General features: G+C 41.6%; 1 protein-coding gene across 1 annotated transcript in view; it reads left to right on the forward strand.

The window, feature by feature from the left end:
* Positions 1–920: 920 nt before the first annotated feature.
* LOC309562224 (uncharacterized protein) overlaps positions 921–16,359 on the forward strand; it is a 121,428-nt gene continuing 105,989 nt past the window's right edge. The window contains exons 1-3 of the mRNA XM_082266349.1: positions 921–981; positions 7,668–7,804; positions 13,608–13,796. Coding sequence (XP_082122475.1) covers positions 7,673–7,804; positions 13,608–13,796 — 321 coding nt within the window. The 5' untranslated portion in view covers positions 921–981; positions 7,668–7,672. The remainder of the gene's footprint in view (positions 982–7,667; positions 7,805–13,607; positions 13,797–16,359) is intronic.

Here is a 16,359-nt window from a genome sequence, read left to right on the forward strand (position 1 = left end):
CCAGCACAGGTTACCCTCTAATGAGGAGGGGGTGCCAGTAGGGTAGGAAGGGCACAGGGGGGACCAATCAACCCGGGGATGGGCCCGTGTTCACTCCAAATTTCCCAGACGAGAAGGGGGACACTCCTCCCTGAACATTCGGAACTGGGCGGGCACCACTCAGGGCAGATCACCTCCCCATCTTGGAATGGGGGGTGCTGCGGCTCAGGTCGTGACCTGGTTGTGTGCGTCCTCCCGAGGTGGCTCACTCGCCGGCCAGCGCCCGCCCTATGGGGCTATGTCGCAGCCGACCGAGTGCAGCGCTACGGTCTGCGCATGCTCGCTGACCAGACTGGGGAGACCTGTAAGGATCTAGGATATCCAGTGTGTCACCCAGTCCGGTGGTTGATTGTAGTTCTCACAGGAACAGACTTGATTATATAAGAAAACAATAAAATAAAAAAAGTTAAGTTTAAAAAGAAAAAATGCTAGGACCGAAGATCCCAGCAAGGAGCTAGGTCCTCACTCCTATAGCAGGAAGTGGGAGTATACCCCCTGGGAATCCCTAGGGGTGTAGCCGAGATTTGTTAACTCTTTTCCACCTAGTGTCCTACTCCTATGAAGTGCAGCATAACCCATCGGTCAATGAAAATATGAATCTTCTGTGTCTGTCAATGGACGAAACAGAAATCCCTGTTTTTCATTACATATTTTGCTGGAGAGGGTGTATAGCAATGTGCAGAGGGTCCATCCAGAATTTTAGTGCTAACATGTGGTCACACCCCTTTAGCACATGATAGTTTAAATACATGTACAAGCTATTGTGATTTGAGCACAGGTATATTTTTTCTATCAGTCAGCAATATGATCCAAAGAATGTTTGGCACACCCAGATCCTCCTACAGGGCAGAGTTCAAAGAAGATAATTTCCAACCACTTCATGTCATACTACAGTATATTCTTTGGAGAAAACTTTGACATACTCTACCAAGCAATAGAGAGGTACGATACGACTCTATTTATCTTAAAGCCAGGTTTACAATCATACACCATCTGTGCAAGCTTTTGTGCATTTTATTGTTTTAGAAGGCACTTCTATTTGCTGAGTGTGATGTATGTCTGCAAAATGCAAAACAATGACTACATTCTTTTAAAATTCCACGGCTTAAGTCATTTAAAAGCATGCTTGTATTATTTTCGCACATAACAATGAAGCAGAAATTTAAGTTAAAATGGTATACACGTTATATTTTCCCTGATATCAGTACCGATATTTGAAAACTCTTTTATAGGTATAGCATGCAAGCAGTCTTAAAAGTCGAAGGTGGGATCGCTAATCCTTCTCTGGGCTTGCACAAATAAATGTGAGCCTTGAATATTTTTTGTACATCTATTCTTAAGCACATTCAATGGAAACTGCACAATGGAAGTAAAGAAACTGGGCGGCTAATATATCATTAAGCCCTCATTCACACTGACATGCGGGTTTGAAATTGTGCAAGTTCAGCTGAACTCACATGATTTCAAACCCACATGTCAGTGCGAGTTTGGGGGTGATTTGACAGATATCTGTGAGGGTTAATGCACAGATGTCCATTGAAATCACCCCTGAAGTTGCCAAAAGTAGTATAGGAACTACTTTTGGGAATCAGTGCAGGGCCGCACAGTCAGCGTCACAGCGTTTCAGACAGTGCCGTTGCCAGCAATAGGCTCTGATTTGGCATGTGATTTGACATGTCAAATCAACCCAATGTGAACAGGGGGCTAAATGTAGAAGAATTGAATGTGGTGAGACTTGAAATGTTACTGTTTGTCAAATTGTTCCTTGTTTTGTTTGTGTTGCAAAGGACTCCCTCCACTGTGAAAATATTACAATTACATGCCAAAATGACTTCTATCATATACATTGGGGTTGATTTACTAAAACTGGAGAGTACAAAATCTGGTGCAGCTCTGCATAAAAACAAATCCGCTTCTAGTTTTTTTTTTTTTTAAGTTAGAAGCGGATTGGCTACCATGCACAGTACATTCTAGTAAATCACACCCAGTGTCTCATGGCAGGACTATAGCAAACATTGCACTAACATAAGCATGTTGCCAGCTGATTGGAAAAAAGCCAACGTGGTACCAATATTTAAAAAAGGGCCGAGATATATCCCGGGTAACTATAGGACGGTCAGCCTAACATCAGTAGTCTGCAAGATTTTGGAGGGGATGTTAAGGGACCACATACAAGACTTTAGTAATGAAAATGGTATTATTAGTAGTAATCAGCATGGATTCATGAAAAATCGTTCTTGCCAAACCAATCTATTAACCTTCTACGATTAAGTGAGCTGCCACCTAGATAAAGGTAAGCCTGTGGATGTGGTGTATCTGGACTTTGCAAAGGCCTTCGACACCGTTCCCCACAAACGCTTACTGTTCAAACTAAGGAAGGTAGGTATGAACCATAAGGTGAGTACCTGGATCGAGAACTGGCTCCAGGGGAGAGTGCAAAGGGTGGTGAATAATGGGGAGTACTCAGATTGGGTGGGTGTGGAAAGTGGGGTCCCCCAGGGTTGTGTCCTGGGGCCAATCCTGTTTAATTTATTCATAAATGATCTAGAGGAGGGGATATCTACTACAATCTCAGTATTTGCGGATGATACTAAACTAAGCATGCCAATATCTTCTATGCAGGATGTGGAAACCTTACAAGCGGACCTGAACAAAATAATGGGGTGGGCAACTACATGGCAGATGAGGTTTAATGTTGAAAAATGTAAAGTAATGCACTTGGGTGCCAGAAACCAGAAAGCAAGCTATTCACTAGGGGGGGGGGGGGACCTCTGGGTGAATCTAAGATGGAAAAGGACCTGGGGGATACTGCTAGACAACAGGCCTGGCAGTGGCATTCAATGCCAAGCCGCTGCAAGCAAAGCCAACAGAATACTGGGATGTATAAAAAAGGGGATTCACTCCAGAAATAAGGAGATTATTCTCCCACTCTACAAGACTCTGGTCCGGCCACATCTGGAGTATGCTTTCCAGTTCTGGGCACCGGTCCTCAAGAAGGATGTACTGGTACTGGAGAGAGTCCAGAGAAGGGCAACAAAAATAATTAGGGGAATGGAGGACATCAGCTATGAGGAAAGACTACAAGCACTGAACTTATTCTCTCTGGAGAAGAGACGATTGAGGGGGGGATATGATATCAATGTACAAATACTGTACTGGCGACCCTAGCATAAGGAACAAACTATTCAGAGAAAGGGAATACAATAAGACACGTGGCCACTAAAAACTAGAGGAAAGGCAGTTTAACCTTAAAGTACGTAGGGGGTTCTTCACTGTCAGAGCAGTAAGGATGTGGAATTCTCTTCCGCAAACAGTTGTATCAGCAGGGAGCATTGATAGTTTCAAAAAACTATTAGATGGGCACCTTAAAGACCACAAAGTACAGGGGTATACAATGTACGGTTAACAGCAAACACACACATCATAGGTTGAACTGGATGGACTAATGTCTTTTTTCAACCTCACTATGTAACTATGTAACTATGTAACATGTTCTTTTTATGAATTAGTGCCTAAATTCTCATCAGAAATCATACTTGAATATCACAAAATCCATTCCACCAGACTTTATCAATCTAGTGTGTTTTGAACTAGTAATAGTTGAGGATTATGGGGTGAAAATCTCTGTAAATTTGGAAGAACTCTAATGGTTTGCAAGTGGCGGTTCTCTCATCCTGAGAGAGATCCCCAGAGATACTTTGACAGCTCATTATAACTGACAGTTTTTGTACCCTATTAGGGATAATTGATATCCCATATTGATGGTACCTGCATAGCTCTGGTGTCAACAAAACATCACACATCAGAGCCAAAAGGGCTACACTGTACCATCCCTTCTTAAGAACAGTCAGTAACCACTGACACCAATACTAGGGTTGCCACCTCATCCCTTTAAACCCAAAAATACATATGAATTACACAGGTTCTGAGGATAACCTAATGCAGATAAGGCACCAAGTGAGTTTAATTATCACCTTAATCGGCAACAGAACCTGTGTAATTAATGTGTTCAGGTTTAAAGGGAAGAGGTGGCAACTCTAACCAATACTTATTGTAAGGTGGCATCCTTCTCGCTAACCATTAAAAATCATTCTGCCCACTGACTTCCAATGTTAGGACCATTTTCCCCCCTGACTACCAATGTAAAGGCCATTCTTGCCTATCAATGTAAGGGGGGCCAATTTCTTACCGACCACCAACCTAAAGGTTCATGTATATACATTGCTTTTCTTTGAAAAAACTTTCTTCCACATACAAGTTGATGTGAATGCAAAAGCAAACCATAAGCAGTGTCATGCAACTACAAAGAAGTTTTATGCAACTCAGAAGCAGCTCAATTAAAAAATTAAAGGCAAATCAAAACAACTCAAATAAGAGACAAAGCATCTCAGAAGAATCTGAAGGCATAATGCATTTAACAAACTTCTGAGACTAAAGTCTGTCTTCACAAGCCCTAAGGGGGCCCTTCTGCCACTAACGGAAGTAGGCATGCTACTGACTACCAATGTAAAGGACATTCTTCTCCCTGACTATCAATGTAAGAGGTAAGTTGATTAAAGTTACATTTACATACACAGTTGATTTATTCAATGAAGGGTGAAAGGAGCAAATTGCACAGTGTACAGTGTTGTAAATTACAACTAGGAATTTTCTAAAGCCAGACCAATACAAAATGTATTTTAATGGGCTGTTAATGATACTACTCTTTGGACTCTGCTTCTTTTACTGGTTTATTTTAATAAACCCCTTAGGGCAGATTTGCACCAATGTGGTCCATTGTGGTGCATTAACACATGTTGTAACACAGAAGGAGTCACTCTCAAACTCTTATCAGTATTTTTCTGCAAATGTAATGATGTAAGGGCAGCTCGCACTCAAGCCAATTCCCAGCTGATGTCTTTGTCAGCTCAGCACACAGTAGAGAATAGTTGTCAGTGCAGTGCAGTTCTGTGGCATTCAAACTTAATCTACCATCTTTTTATTTTATAGGTACTTTGCTTTCAAGTAAATATAGTTTTAGAGCCTACTTCAGTTTTTAAGCCAAAAATCTAACTTACAAGTACTGCACAAGTACTGCACCAGCGTACACTTCCTTATTTTAGAGCCATGTACATCTTCACTCTTTGCCAATGCACAAATGGTGAATTTGAGCAAAGACTGTGAGCCAGGCCTTCTCATTCAACATCAGTATCATAAACTATACAAAAAAAGGCAAAAAAATCTGCATTAGATCAATGACAACTTATAATTGACAGCTGCTAGCACAGGTAAATAGACAAACCTAAAACAATATGTATACAAATAGTGCAGCGCTTATCCAAACAGGTGACAAATACACATATAACTATGCATATGTGAAAAGTAACTCCACAGTGTGCCTATTTTGAGTAGCACAGTGTAAAAAAAATCAGTGCAACAGTCTAATCAGTGCAAACAAACTATAAAAATATATATAAAAAATAAAAAATAACTATTTGAAAGAGTGTCCCAAATGGATAATCCAAAAGATAGAAGTACATGCATAGGTGAGCCAACCTCCCAAGGTCCTCTGTGAGTGAGAGTAATTATATTGAAATATCTGCTTACCAGGACAATTTGGCTACCAAACTAATTATTTTTTTTAAAGCCTGTGGTGTGTGAACACACTCAGACTAACACCGCAAACGTGGGAAACACAAAAAGTGCACAGGGTGTGCGAATGGTCCACCTCCGAAGAGGACAGACCCTTACCTTGATCCCCCGGGGTGCAAGACTCCTGACAGGTACTCACTAGTTCGCCTGGCCGAAATCAGGCAAACTCCGTTCTCTGGGGGGGACTGCCGAAACAGCCCACCCCAAGTACTAGGTGGGACTTCCCCAAAGGGAGACCCCATGAGAGGGGGTGAACTAAGCCAGAAGGCCATATCCACCCCCTCCCAAGACTTTCAAGGTAGGCCCGAGGACCCACACCCTACTAATCATGAAAAAGTGAGATAATAAAGTGACAAACTACAAAGAAAAAAACACACAAACACAAGAAAGTGGGGAAGGGGAAGTGGAGAAGTGATTAGTGTCAAGGTGCAAGACCTTGACAGCCCCATCGACCAGGGATAAAAAATTCCTCCAAAAGACCCGTCCCTAGAGGCAGGTGCGAAAAAAGTTTTAAGTGCAGTGACCAAGGTGCTAAAAAACTCAAGATGAGCTCCCCCACCTGTGAGAATTAAGGCACCCCTGGGATGCCACGTACACAATGGGCTTCTTTCGGGTCCCAGCCTTCAGCCAGACCAGCCCCATCCTCACCAGGAGGCATCAGAACTTAGGCAGCTTAGGGAGAGTCTGCCTTCAACTGGGGACAAGCCTTTTTCAAGGCCAGATTGAACCCAGGAGGAAAAGATCCTCCCACCGCCATCACCATTCCTTACTAATTACATCCAGGAGCTCCCTTCAAACTGATAAGTGCACTGCAGATACTGCACTTGATCTTAGCCAAAACGTTCCAAACGAATGGAAAAGCCAAATAAGGCCTGGTGAATATATCCCCGAATTATCCAAATTATGGCAATCCAGAAATTCTTCAATCCAGATTCCACTTACGGTGAATGGGACATATGGCATGCAAATACTCATAGTGTGATACTGTATTACAACATGTTTATCAAAAATTATGAAGTACACTTACATTGTCATGGCTAAAAAAGGGCATCTCAATGCAATAAAAATCTGCAGCATTAGCCTCGAAAGTAGTGATCACACTCCAGCTGGCAGCAGATAAGCATGGTGACGTAACATCTGGTCCCACCCAACAGATTTCATCATACATGCACCACGTTTTATATATACAAAGGAATAAGGGCGGAAGTGAAGATTCCCCTATGTATGGAACCAACTCGAAAGAAGGGCATATGTAGGAGGAGTCCCTCTGTTACCAGAGAAATCGATAACAAGTGTAATGAGAACTAATTAATAAAAAAACAAGATCTACTCAAAATAGGCACACTGTGGAGTCACTTTTCACATATACATTGTTAAATATGAAGTTGTCACCTTTATGGATAAGTGCTGCACTTTTTGTATAAATCTAACATCAGTGCCTGACCTCACAAATGCGCTTCTGGAAGAATGGTCAAACATTCCCATAGACACACTCCTAAACCTTGTGGACAGCCTACCCAGAAGAGTTGAATCTGCTATTCTGTCATTTGGAAGCTTTGTTTGTTTTTCGGGCCAATTATTGGGCACAAATCGGTAATCGGCTGTGACGTTTTTGAGCCAAAAAAAAACCAAAGGACAAGTTTGGAAATTTTCTGCCGGATGAAAGATAAATTGAAAGGTTAATGTGTGAAAAAAGGAACAAAAAGCGGATTTATTTATGTCCATTAAACGATTTAGTGGTCATTACATGATGTACTATCATTTGCTTTCACGGCCGAGTTTGAATGAGTTTTCGTATGGTGTATGGCTAGCACAAGGCTGGGATGCTATTAAAGTGCATGAGGGTCTAAAGGCAGATATCCCAATACTTTTGGTAGTATAGTGTATGTGGGATAGGGCATTGCAGCAGATTATATAGGTATGAAGAGGTTCTAAAAGGTTACATATTCTTGCTAATAATAATATGTACTTTGAAACTGTGATTTTTGATGTTTCAGTAACAATGGCTATGAAAGTGGCTATAATTGGTGCAGGCTGCAGTGGACTTGCAGCCATCAAATGTTGTCTGGAAGAAGGCCTGGATCCTACATGTTTTGAAAAAAGTGATGATATTGGAGGACTCTGGAAATACTCTGTAAGTTCATATATTATTCTGTAGGATTATAGGGAAATGACCATCTCACTTGCTTTAATTACTGTAGTTTTGGAATGTTCTATTTAAATTACGTTTTTTTTTTTTATTTGGATCATTACCAAGAAATTTATGAAAGTTAAGGCATATCTAAACCCAAGAACAAACATTGATTGCAGCTCCCCAGTCCTTAGATGTGGTTGCTGCAATCATTTTTTCCCCTCAATTTTAACCTGGTAATACTGCCACACAATGCCTCTGTTGGATTTGTCATCTGCTGCTAGGAAACAATAAACGCGACACCCTCTGAAAAAGGATCAAAGTTGCTTAAGAATGCATTTGGGGAAGGTTACCTTCTACACCTACACACTGTTGTTTCCACAATTGCAATAACAATCATTTATTAATTGTAGTACTGCCCCCTTGAGGACTGCTGATTAATGGGTGTTCTTCAGCACTGTTGTGACCCTGTAAACCTTCCAGCCCACCTGACATTCTAGGTTCAGACATAGTGTATACACCTTTAAGAAACACACTGACCCAGTATAAATTAGTTTCAACTTTTACTCAATGAATAAGCAAGTGAAATTATGTCAGTCAGCCAAACCCTGCATAAACTATCAGAGTTCAGCAAGACTGACACTGAGAACAACAGATAAACAGAGTGCTATAATATCAAGGAATAGTATTAAACACAATATCTTCTATATTCTGAAAGTATATACTGTAGATATCCTCTACTATAGTAAAGCAGTATTCAGGTTAAAGAGGAACTCTAAGCTAATCTATACTGTCAGTATTCTAATTAAAGATATAGCAATAGAAACTAGAACATGTCCCCTTTAATAACAACAGTGCAACAATGTCCCTCCCCTTAGCAAGGCCTTGCTATGTTCTTCACCGGCAGTTGGAGCTCATATAAGACAATTTCTCCTGTGGCTTAATATAACAAGGGGTCAAGATGATAACTTGTAATCCTAAGGGATCTGATATCTGCCTCAATGTTTGTGTTCAGTGTAAAGATGAAGTGTATACTTTCAGTCTGGGCCAAGAACAAGCACCCTCTCACCAACTCCTGATGTCCATCTGTGAGGGCCCTATGGAACAGGCGATGTGGTCCTCCACTCTCCAGCGTTTGGAAAACCTGCTGCACTCTGCTGTCTTAGGATATTCAGCCGACCTCCACTTTCTCTCTCAATGATACTGCAAAAACATCCACGGTGCTGCAACAGACATCCGTTGAGACTGAATTCTGTAAGCGGGTCAGGCCTCGTGCAGTAGGCCACATTCTGCTGTCTGACACACCACTCAGCAGGCTGCTGTGCACGCGATGGGTCCCGGGAGCAAGAGAGTTTTAGTCTGTCTCGCAGATAGTTTTATAACCTCTCCCAAAATGCTTCACTCCCTCTTGGCCTCCTGGTAAGGTAGTTTCCTGAGCAATCCTGGCACATGATCAGCACTCTGCAAAGGTCTACAGTTCCCACAATGCCAATCTTCCAGTTCCTGCAAGATGACTATCCCATCTCAGTCCAGCACAGGAATGATTTCAACAAACAAAAGATAAGCCTGTATACTTAAACATAGTAGTCCGGACCTGGCTACATCATTATTATTTTTTGTTAATATTTACAACATGGGCATGTTTCTCCGTGTCAAATGTTCTAGAAGTCATTAGTTGCATACTGCAGGCATGTTAGTTTTGAGCAACTTGCAGCAATTGATTAGTGAGTCATTTGTACTAATTGGCAGCTTGTGAAGCCCAGTCCTTGATTGCCATATTAGTTTAAGTGCTCATGCACTTAGCCATAAAAATTCAGCATTTTATATGTTTTAAACACAGGTGTATTGTTTTCTATGGACCCATGCGCACACTTGCATAAGACTAATTTCACACTGGTTCGCATCAAAACTGCCTGTAAAACGCCTATGCGTTAATGGAGAGTTTTGGCTGCGGTGCATTTTTTAACCGGTTGCCGACCGCCGCACGACTATATACTGCGGCGGTCAGCCCCGGCCAGGCAGAGTGACGTATCGGTACGTCACTCGCCTGTCACTGACTTGCGAGCCTATCGCGGGCGGGCGCGCGCCCGCCGCGGCTCGTTCACAGGCAAGTCAGTGCGTGTGACCGGCGGACTCGATGTCCGCCAGTCACACTGCGATCGCTCCTGTGAAGGGAGAAAGACAGAGCAGCTTGTGTAAACAAGCTGCCTGTCAGTTCTCCCTGTGTAAAAGTGAAGATCTGTCCATTCTACTATGTAGAACGGTTGATCTTTGCTTTTACACCAATAGGAATGTCCCTACACAGTAGAAAGCACGCCCCTAGGACACACTTAACCCCTCCCTGTCCAATAAAGTTAACCCCTTCCCTGCCAGTGTCATTTTTGCAGTAACAGTGCATATGTATAGCACTGATTACTGCAGTAATGTCACTGGTAACCCCAAAAGTGTCAAAAATGTCAGTCAAGGGTCCGATCTGTCCGCCGCAATGTCGCAGTACCGGAAAAAAAATCGCAGATCGCCGCCATTACGCGTTAAAAAAAAAAACACCAAAAATGACAAAAATCTTTCTCTTTGTTAGTAAACGCGATAACTTTTGCGCAAACCAATCAAAATACGCTTTTTGCGATTTTTTTTACCAAACATAGGTAGCATAAAACAAATTGGCCGAAAAATGTTAAAAAATTTTGATTTTTACTTTTTTTTTTGGGGAATTTCATATAAAAAATGTGAAAAATATTGTTATTTTTGCAAAATTTACGCTCTTTTTTTGTTTATAGCGCGTGATCAAAAAATCGCACAGGTGATCAAATACCACCAAAAGAAAGCTCTGTTTGTGGGAAAAAAAGGATGTCAAATTCGTTTAGGTACAGCGTCGCACGACCGCGCAATTGTCCGTTAAAGTCACGCAGTAAAAAATCGCAAAAAAACCCCTGGTCCTTTAGCAGCCAAATCCTCCGGGGCTTAAGTGGTTAATGGACACGTGGCTCAAAATCTGCTCCAAAAACGTAACGGGGTGCGTTTGTCAGGCATTTTTTTGCCACATGTACCATTGATTTTAATAGGGAGGTGAGGTTTAGTGCATTTTATTAACCGCTTGCTGACCAGCTGCTGTAGCTTTATTGCGGCAGGTCGGCTCTGTCTCGCGAAATTATGTACCTGTGTATTGCTTCGCAGGACCGCTAGCGAGGGTGTGTGCACGCACCCATTGGCAACAGGGAGAGCCAATCAGCGGGTCCGGTGGCCGGGATTGCCGCTTGGCACCCGCAATAGCTCCCCGTGGAGACAGAACGGCGGTCTGTAACACGGCAGACCGCTCTTCTTTCAGTTATGAACACAGAGATCCTGTTTTCCTCTTATTTAGGAACACAGGTCTCTGTGTTCATGCAGCAAGCCCATCCCCCTGCAGTTAGAAAGCACCCCCTAGGGACACATTTAACCTTTGATTGCCCCTGACGTTAACCCCTTCCCTCCCTGTGTCATTAGTACAGTAACAGTGCATATTGTTTGCACTGATTAATGTAGTAATGTCACTGGTCCCCCCCATAAGTGTCAAAATGTCAGTTAGATGTCTGATCTGTCCGCCACAATGTCGCAGTCCTGCTAAAAATCGCTGATCGCAGCCATTACTAGTAAAAAAAAAAAATAAATAAAAATGACATAAATCTTTCCCCTAGTTTGTAGACGCAATAACTTTTGCGCAAACCAATCAATATACACTTATTGCGATTTTTTTTTTACCAAAAATATGTAGCAGAATATAAATTGGCCTAAATAGATAAAAAAAATTTGATTTTTAAATTAGGTTTTACATTTTTTTTTTATTGGGAATGTTATATAGTAGAAAGCAAAAAATATTGTTTTTTTTTCCAGAATTGATGCTCTTTTTTTTGTTTATAGCACAAAAAAAAAAAAAAAATTGCAGAGGTGATCAAATACCACCAAAAGAAAGCTCTATTTATGGGGAAAAAAGGACATTAATTTTATTTGGGTACAGCATCGCACGACCGCGCAATTGTAAGTTAAAATAACGCAGTGCCGAATCGCAAAAAATGGCCTGGTCATTAAGGGGGTAAATCCTTCCGGTCCAGAAGTGGTTAACTGACCAAACATCCTCCAAAAATGTTGCAAGCAGGATTTTTTTTACACTGCAATGGAAGCACAATGCCCCAGCGTAAACCTATACATAGAATTTAAAGGGAATCATTTTTCTTGGGCTTTTCTAGTGGTTTTCTTTGAAAGCTCTTCAAAAACTCCTCAGTGTGAAAGCAGCCTAAAGGTCAATAAACTTATGCTAATTCAGATCCATATAGCTTGTCTATCTCTGGAACTGCTTTTATAAGTGTGGCAGTCACTTTTTTTGCATTTGTAAATCATGAGAGCAGAAGCTCCTATAATTGAAATCATCAGAAAGTTCTGCATAAGTATAAGCCATTGGCTCCTGCTGCTGTCAATCAAATCCTATGAGGAGGGAGCACGGGTGGACCGAGCCACGCTGTGTGTGTGTCAATGGACCACATAGCCCAGCTTGGGAGCAAGTCTACACAAGTGCCCCCATAGCAAGTGGCTTAAATAGGAGAAGCCAGGTGTGCCAGCGGGGGACCCCAGAATAGGAGGTTCAGGACTGCTCTGTGCAAAACCATTACACAGAGCAGGTAAGTATGACATGTTTATGAAAAAACAAAACGATAGAATCCCTTTAAAATAGGAACTGTTCATGTTGCAACCAATCAAATAAACCATTCCATTTAAAAAAAAATTCTGATCCCGCATAGTGAATCTGGTTGGTGGTCATGGTGCCATGCAGGCAGTTGCTATTAACCACTTGCCGACTGCTCACAGTAATATTACTGCAGCAGTGCGGCTCCCCTGGGATCAGCCACATTGATCTACGTCACTGGACACAGCGGGAGTCCAGCCGCGGAAGGAGCGGCTCCGATTGCTGCTGCCCTCCCCCGATCGTAAGGGAAACAGAGAGAAGACCTGCTTGCTTATGTAAACAAGCAGGCGGATCTTCTCAGTGACAGACAGGAAGAGATCAGCAGATTCAGCATAGAAACTGAAACTGCGATCTGTGTGTCTGTTACAGAACCCCCCCCCCACATGTCAGTAAGCATGAGGCATACATTTAATCCCTTGATCACCCACAGCATTAACCCCTTTCCTGCCAGTGTCATTATTACAGTAACAGTGCATATTTTTAGCACTGATTACTGTAGTAATGTCACTGGTCCCCTCAAAAGTGTCAAAAATGTCAGTTAGGGGTCCGATCTGTCCGCCGCAATGTCACAGTCCTGCAAAAAAATCGCAGATCGCCACCATTACTAGTAAAAAAAAACAATAAAAATACCTTAAATCTTTCCCGTAGTTAGTAGACGCAATAACTTTTGCGCAAACCAATCAAAATACGCTTATTGCGATTTTTTTTTACCAAAAATATGTAGCAGAAAACAAATTGGCCTAAAATGTTAAAAAATTTAGATTTTTACATTTTTTTTTTTTGGAAATGTCATATTGCAGAATGTGAAAAATATTGTTTTTTGTTTTCAAAATTGTTGCTCTTTTTTTGTTTATAGCGCAGAAATTAAAAATCGCACAGGTGATCAAAACCACCAAAAGAAAGCTCTATTTGTGGGAATCAAAGAACGTAAATTTTGTTTGGGTATAGCGTTGCACGACCGCGCAATTGTCCATTAAAGTAACGCAGTGCCGAATCGCAAAATAGTGCCTGGTCAGAAAGGGGGCAAATCCTTCCGGGGCTGAAGTGGTTAATGATACTTTGATTTATAAAATTCCATATTCTTAATAGGAGGCAGTTGAAGAAGGAAGAGCCAGTATCTATCAGTCTGTGTTTACGAATACCTCCAAAGAGATGATGTGCTACAGTGACTTTCCAATGCCAGAGGACTTCCCTGTATATCTTCATCATTCAAAGATCTTAGAATACCTTCACTTGTATGCAGAACACTTTAATCTACTGAAATATATTCAGTTACAAGTAAGTCTATAATTACATCAAATGCATTATGATTATGCTGTTTCCACATAATACATTATTTTGCTTTTGTTCTTTCTTTCAAAAAATAAAAATAAAAACCGTTTGTTTTCCTTGCTTTTGGTTTTAAAACTCATCAAATAAAAATGCTAGAACAGTATGAAAACCCGTGAAATAACTATTTTTTGGAAGGTAGACACCCGAAGGTGATCTGTGTTTCTTTTTTTTTTCTTTTGAGACAATTAAACACAGAACTTGAAAATGCACTAGAGACATTAAAGGGATTGTAAAAACAGAATTTTTTTTTTTTTTTTAATTAATGCATTCTAAAATAAAAAATCCTTCTGTGTGCAGCAGCCCCCCTCAGCTCCCCCTAATACTTACCTAAGCCTGTCTTTATCCAGCAATGTTGCAGGAGTGTCTAAGCATGCTGGGACTCCCCTCCTCATTGGCTGAGATAGCAGCGCGGTGGAATTGGCTCCCGTTGCTGTCAATCAAAATCATTCAGCCAATCAGAGAGAGAGGAGGTGGGCTGGGTCGTGGCTCCATATCTGAATGGACACAGGGAGCTGTGACTCGGTTTGGGTGCCCCAATAGCAAGCTGCTTGCTGTTGGGGGCACTCAACAGTAGAGAAGGGCCAGGAGAGCCAGTGAGGGACCTGAGAAGAGGAGGATCCAGGTTGCTGCAACTGCACAGAAAGGTTAGTATAACATGTTTGTTGTTTTTTTTTTTAAAAAGAGGATTTACAATCACTTTAAGGCCCATTTCACACTTATGCGACCTAAAAGTAGTGCAATTTGACCGCAAATTTGCTGTGATTTTACTGCGATTTTGACACAATTTTGACTGGACTTGAAGCAATGCCTATGTCTTTGGACCTCAAAACACATTAAAATCGTCCCAAAGCAGTGCAGGGACTACTTTGAAGTTGTTGTGACTTGAAGTCGTACAGCTATAAACGGTACTCGTTGGAAATCATGGAGTATGAATTGTCATGGGACTTTGCAGTCCCAAATCACAGGACAAGTTGCACAAGTGTGAAAGGGGCCTAAGGCAGGGTTCACACTGATGCAAATTGGATACAGGTTTCCCCGCATCGAATTTGCATGACAGGAGAGTGTGACCGGCTCTCAAAGGAGCCTGTTCACTCAACTCTGGGGTGGCCGCAGTCTGCATTGGAAAAGGGTCCTGTGCGTCCTCTGGTCCGTTTCAAGTGCAAATTTATTAGCCAAAAATTCAGTGCTAATTGTAACATTGCATTATGTACTGTATCTTGTCATCACATAGATGGGCCCATTCACACTAGAAAGCAGTTCGGGAAACCTGTGTTCCCATGTGGTTTCCCGCACCGCATTCCAATCACACTACCCTTGAGACCTGCAGTGGGTGTCAGTACAAAGTTACTGAAACCCCAAATTCAGTGCATATGCCTGCACAAAAGTACCATGCAATCCTGTTGCAGTGCATTTCAAAAAGTAGTGCATGCAAAATGAATGGACTGAAATCGCACTGCACAGAACGGTTCCTGTGCTATTCCTATGTATTTCCTAGTGTGAGTGTGCCCTAAATGTGTATTAAAAAAAAAAAAAGATATCTCAAATAAAATACAAACCCAATTCCAAAAAAGTTGGGACACTACAAATTGTGAGTAAAAAAGGAATGGACTAATTTACAAATCTCATAAACTTATATTTTATTCACAATATAATATAGATAACATATCAAATGTTGAAAGTGAGACATTTTGAAATGTCATGCCAAATATTGGCTCATTTTGGATTTCATGAGAGCTACACATTCCAAAAAAGTTGGGAAAGGTAGCAACAAGATGCTGGAAAAGTTAAATGTACATATAAGGAACAGCTGGAGGACCAATTTTCAACCTATTAGGTCAATTGGCAACATGATTGGGTATAAAAAGAGCCTCTGAAAGTGGCAGTATCTCTCAGAAGTCAAGATGGGCAGAGGATCACCAATTCCCCCAATGCTGTGGCGGAAAATAGTGGAACAATAGCAGAAAGGAGTTTGTCAGAGAAAAATTGCAAAGAGTTTAAAGTTATCATCATCTACAGTGCATAATATCATCCAAAGATTCAGAGAATCTGGAACAATCTCTGTGCGTAAGGGTCAAGGCCAGAAAACCATACTGGATGCCCGTGATCACCTTAGATGGCACTGCATCACATACAGGAATGCTACTGGAATGGAAATCACAACATGGACTCAGGAATACTTCCAGAAAACATTGTCGGTGAACACAATCCATCGTGTCATTCGCCACATAAAACTCTATAGGCCAAAAAAGAAGCCATATCTAAACAGGATCCAGAAGCGCAGGCGTTTTCTTTGGGCCAAGGCTCATTTAAAATGGACTGTGGCAAAGTGGAAAACTGTTCTGTGGTCAGACGAATCAAAATTTGAAGTTCTTTTTGAAAACTGGGACACCATGTCATCCGGACTAAAGAGGACAAGGACAACCCAAGTTGTTATCAGTGCTCAGTTCAGAAGCCTGCATTTCTGATGGTATGGGGTTGCATGAGTGCGTGTGGCATGGGCAGCTTACGC

This window comes from Pelophylax lessonae (assembly GCF_965119305.1).
Source record: "Pelophylax lessonae genome assembly, chromosome: 8".
Lineage (NCBI taxonomy): Eukaryota > Metazoa > Chordata > Amphibia > Anura > Ranidae > Pelophylax > Pelophylax lessonae.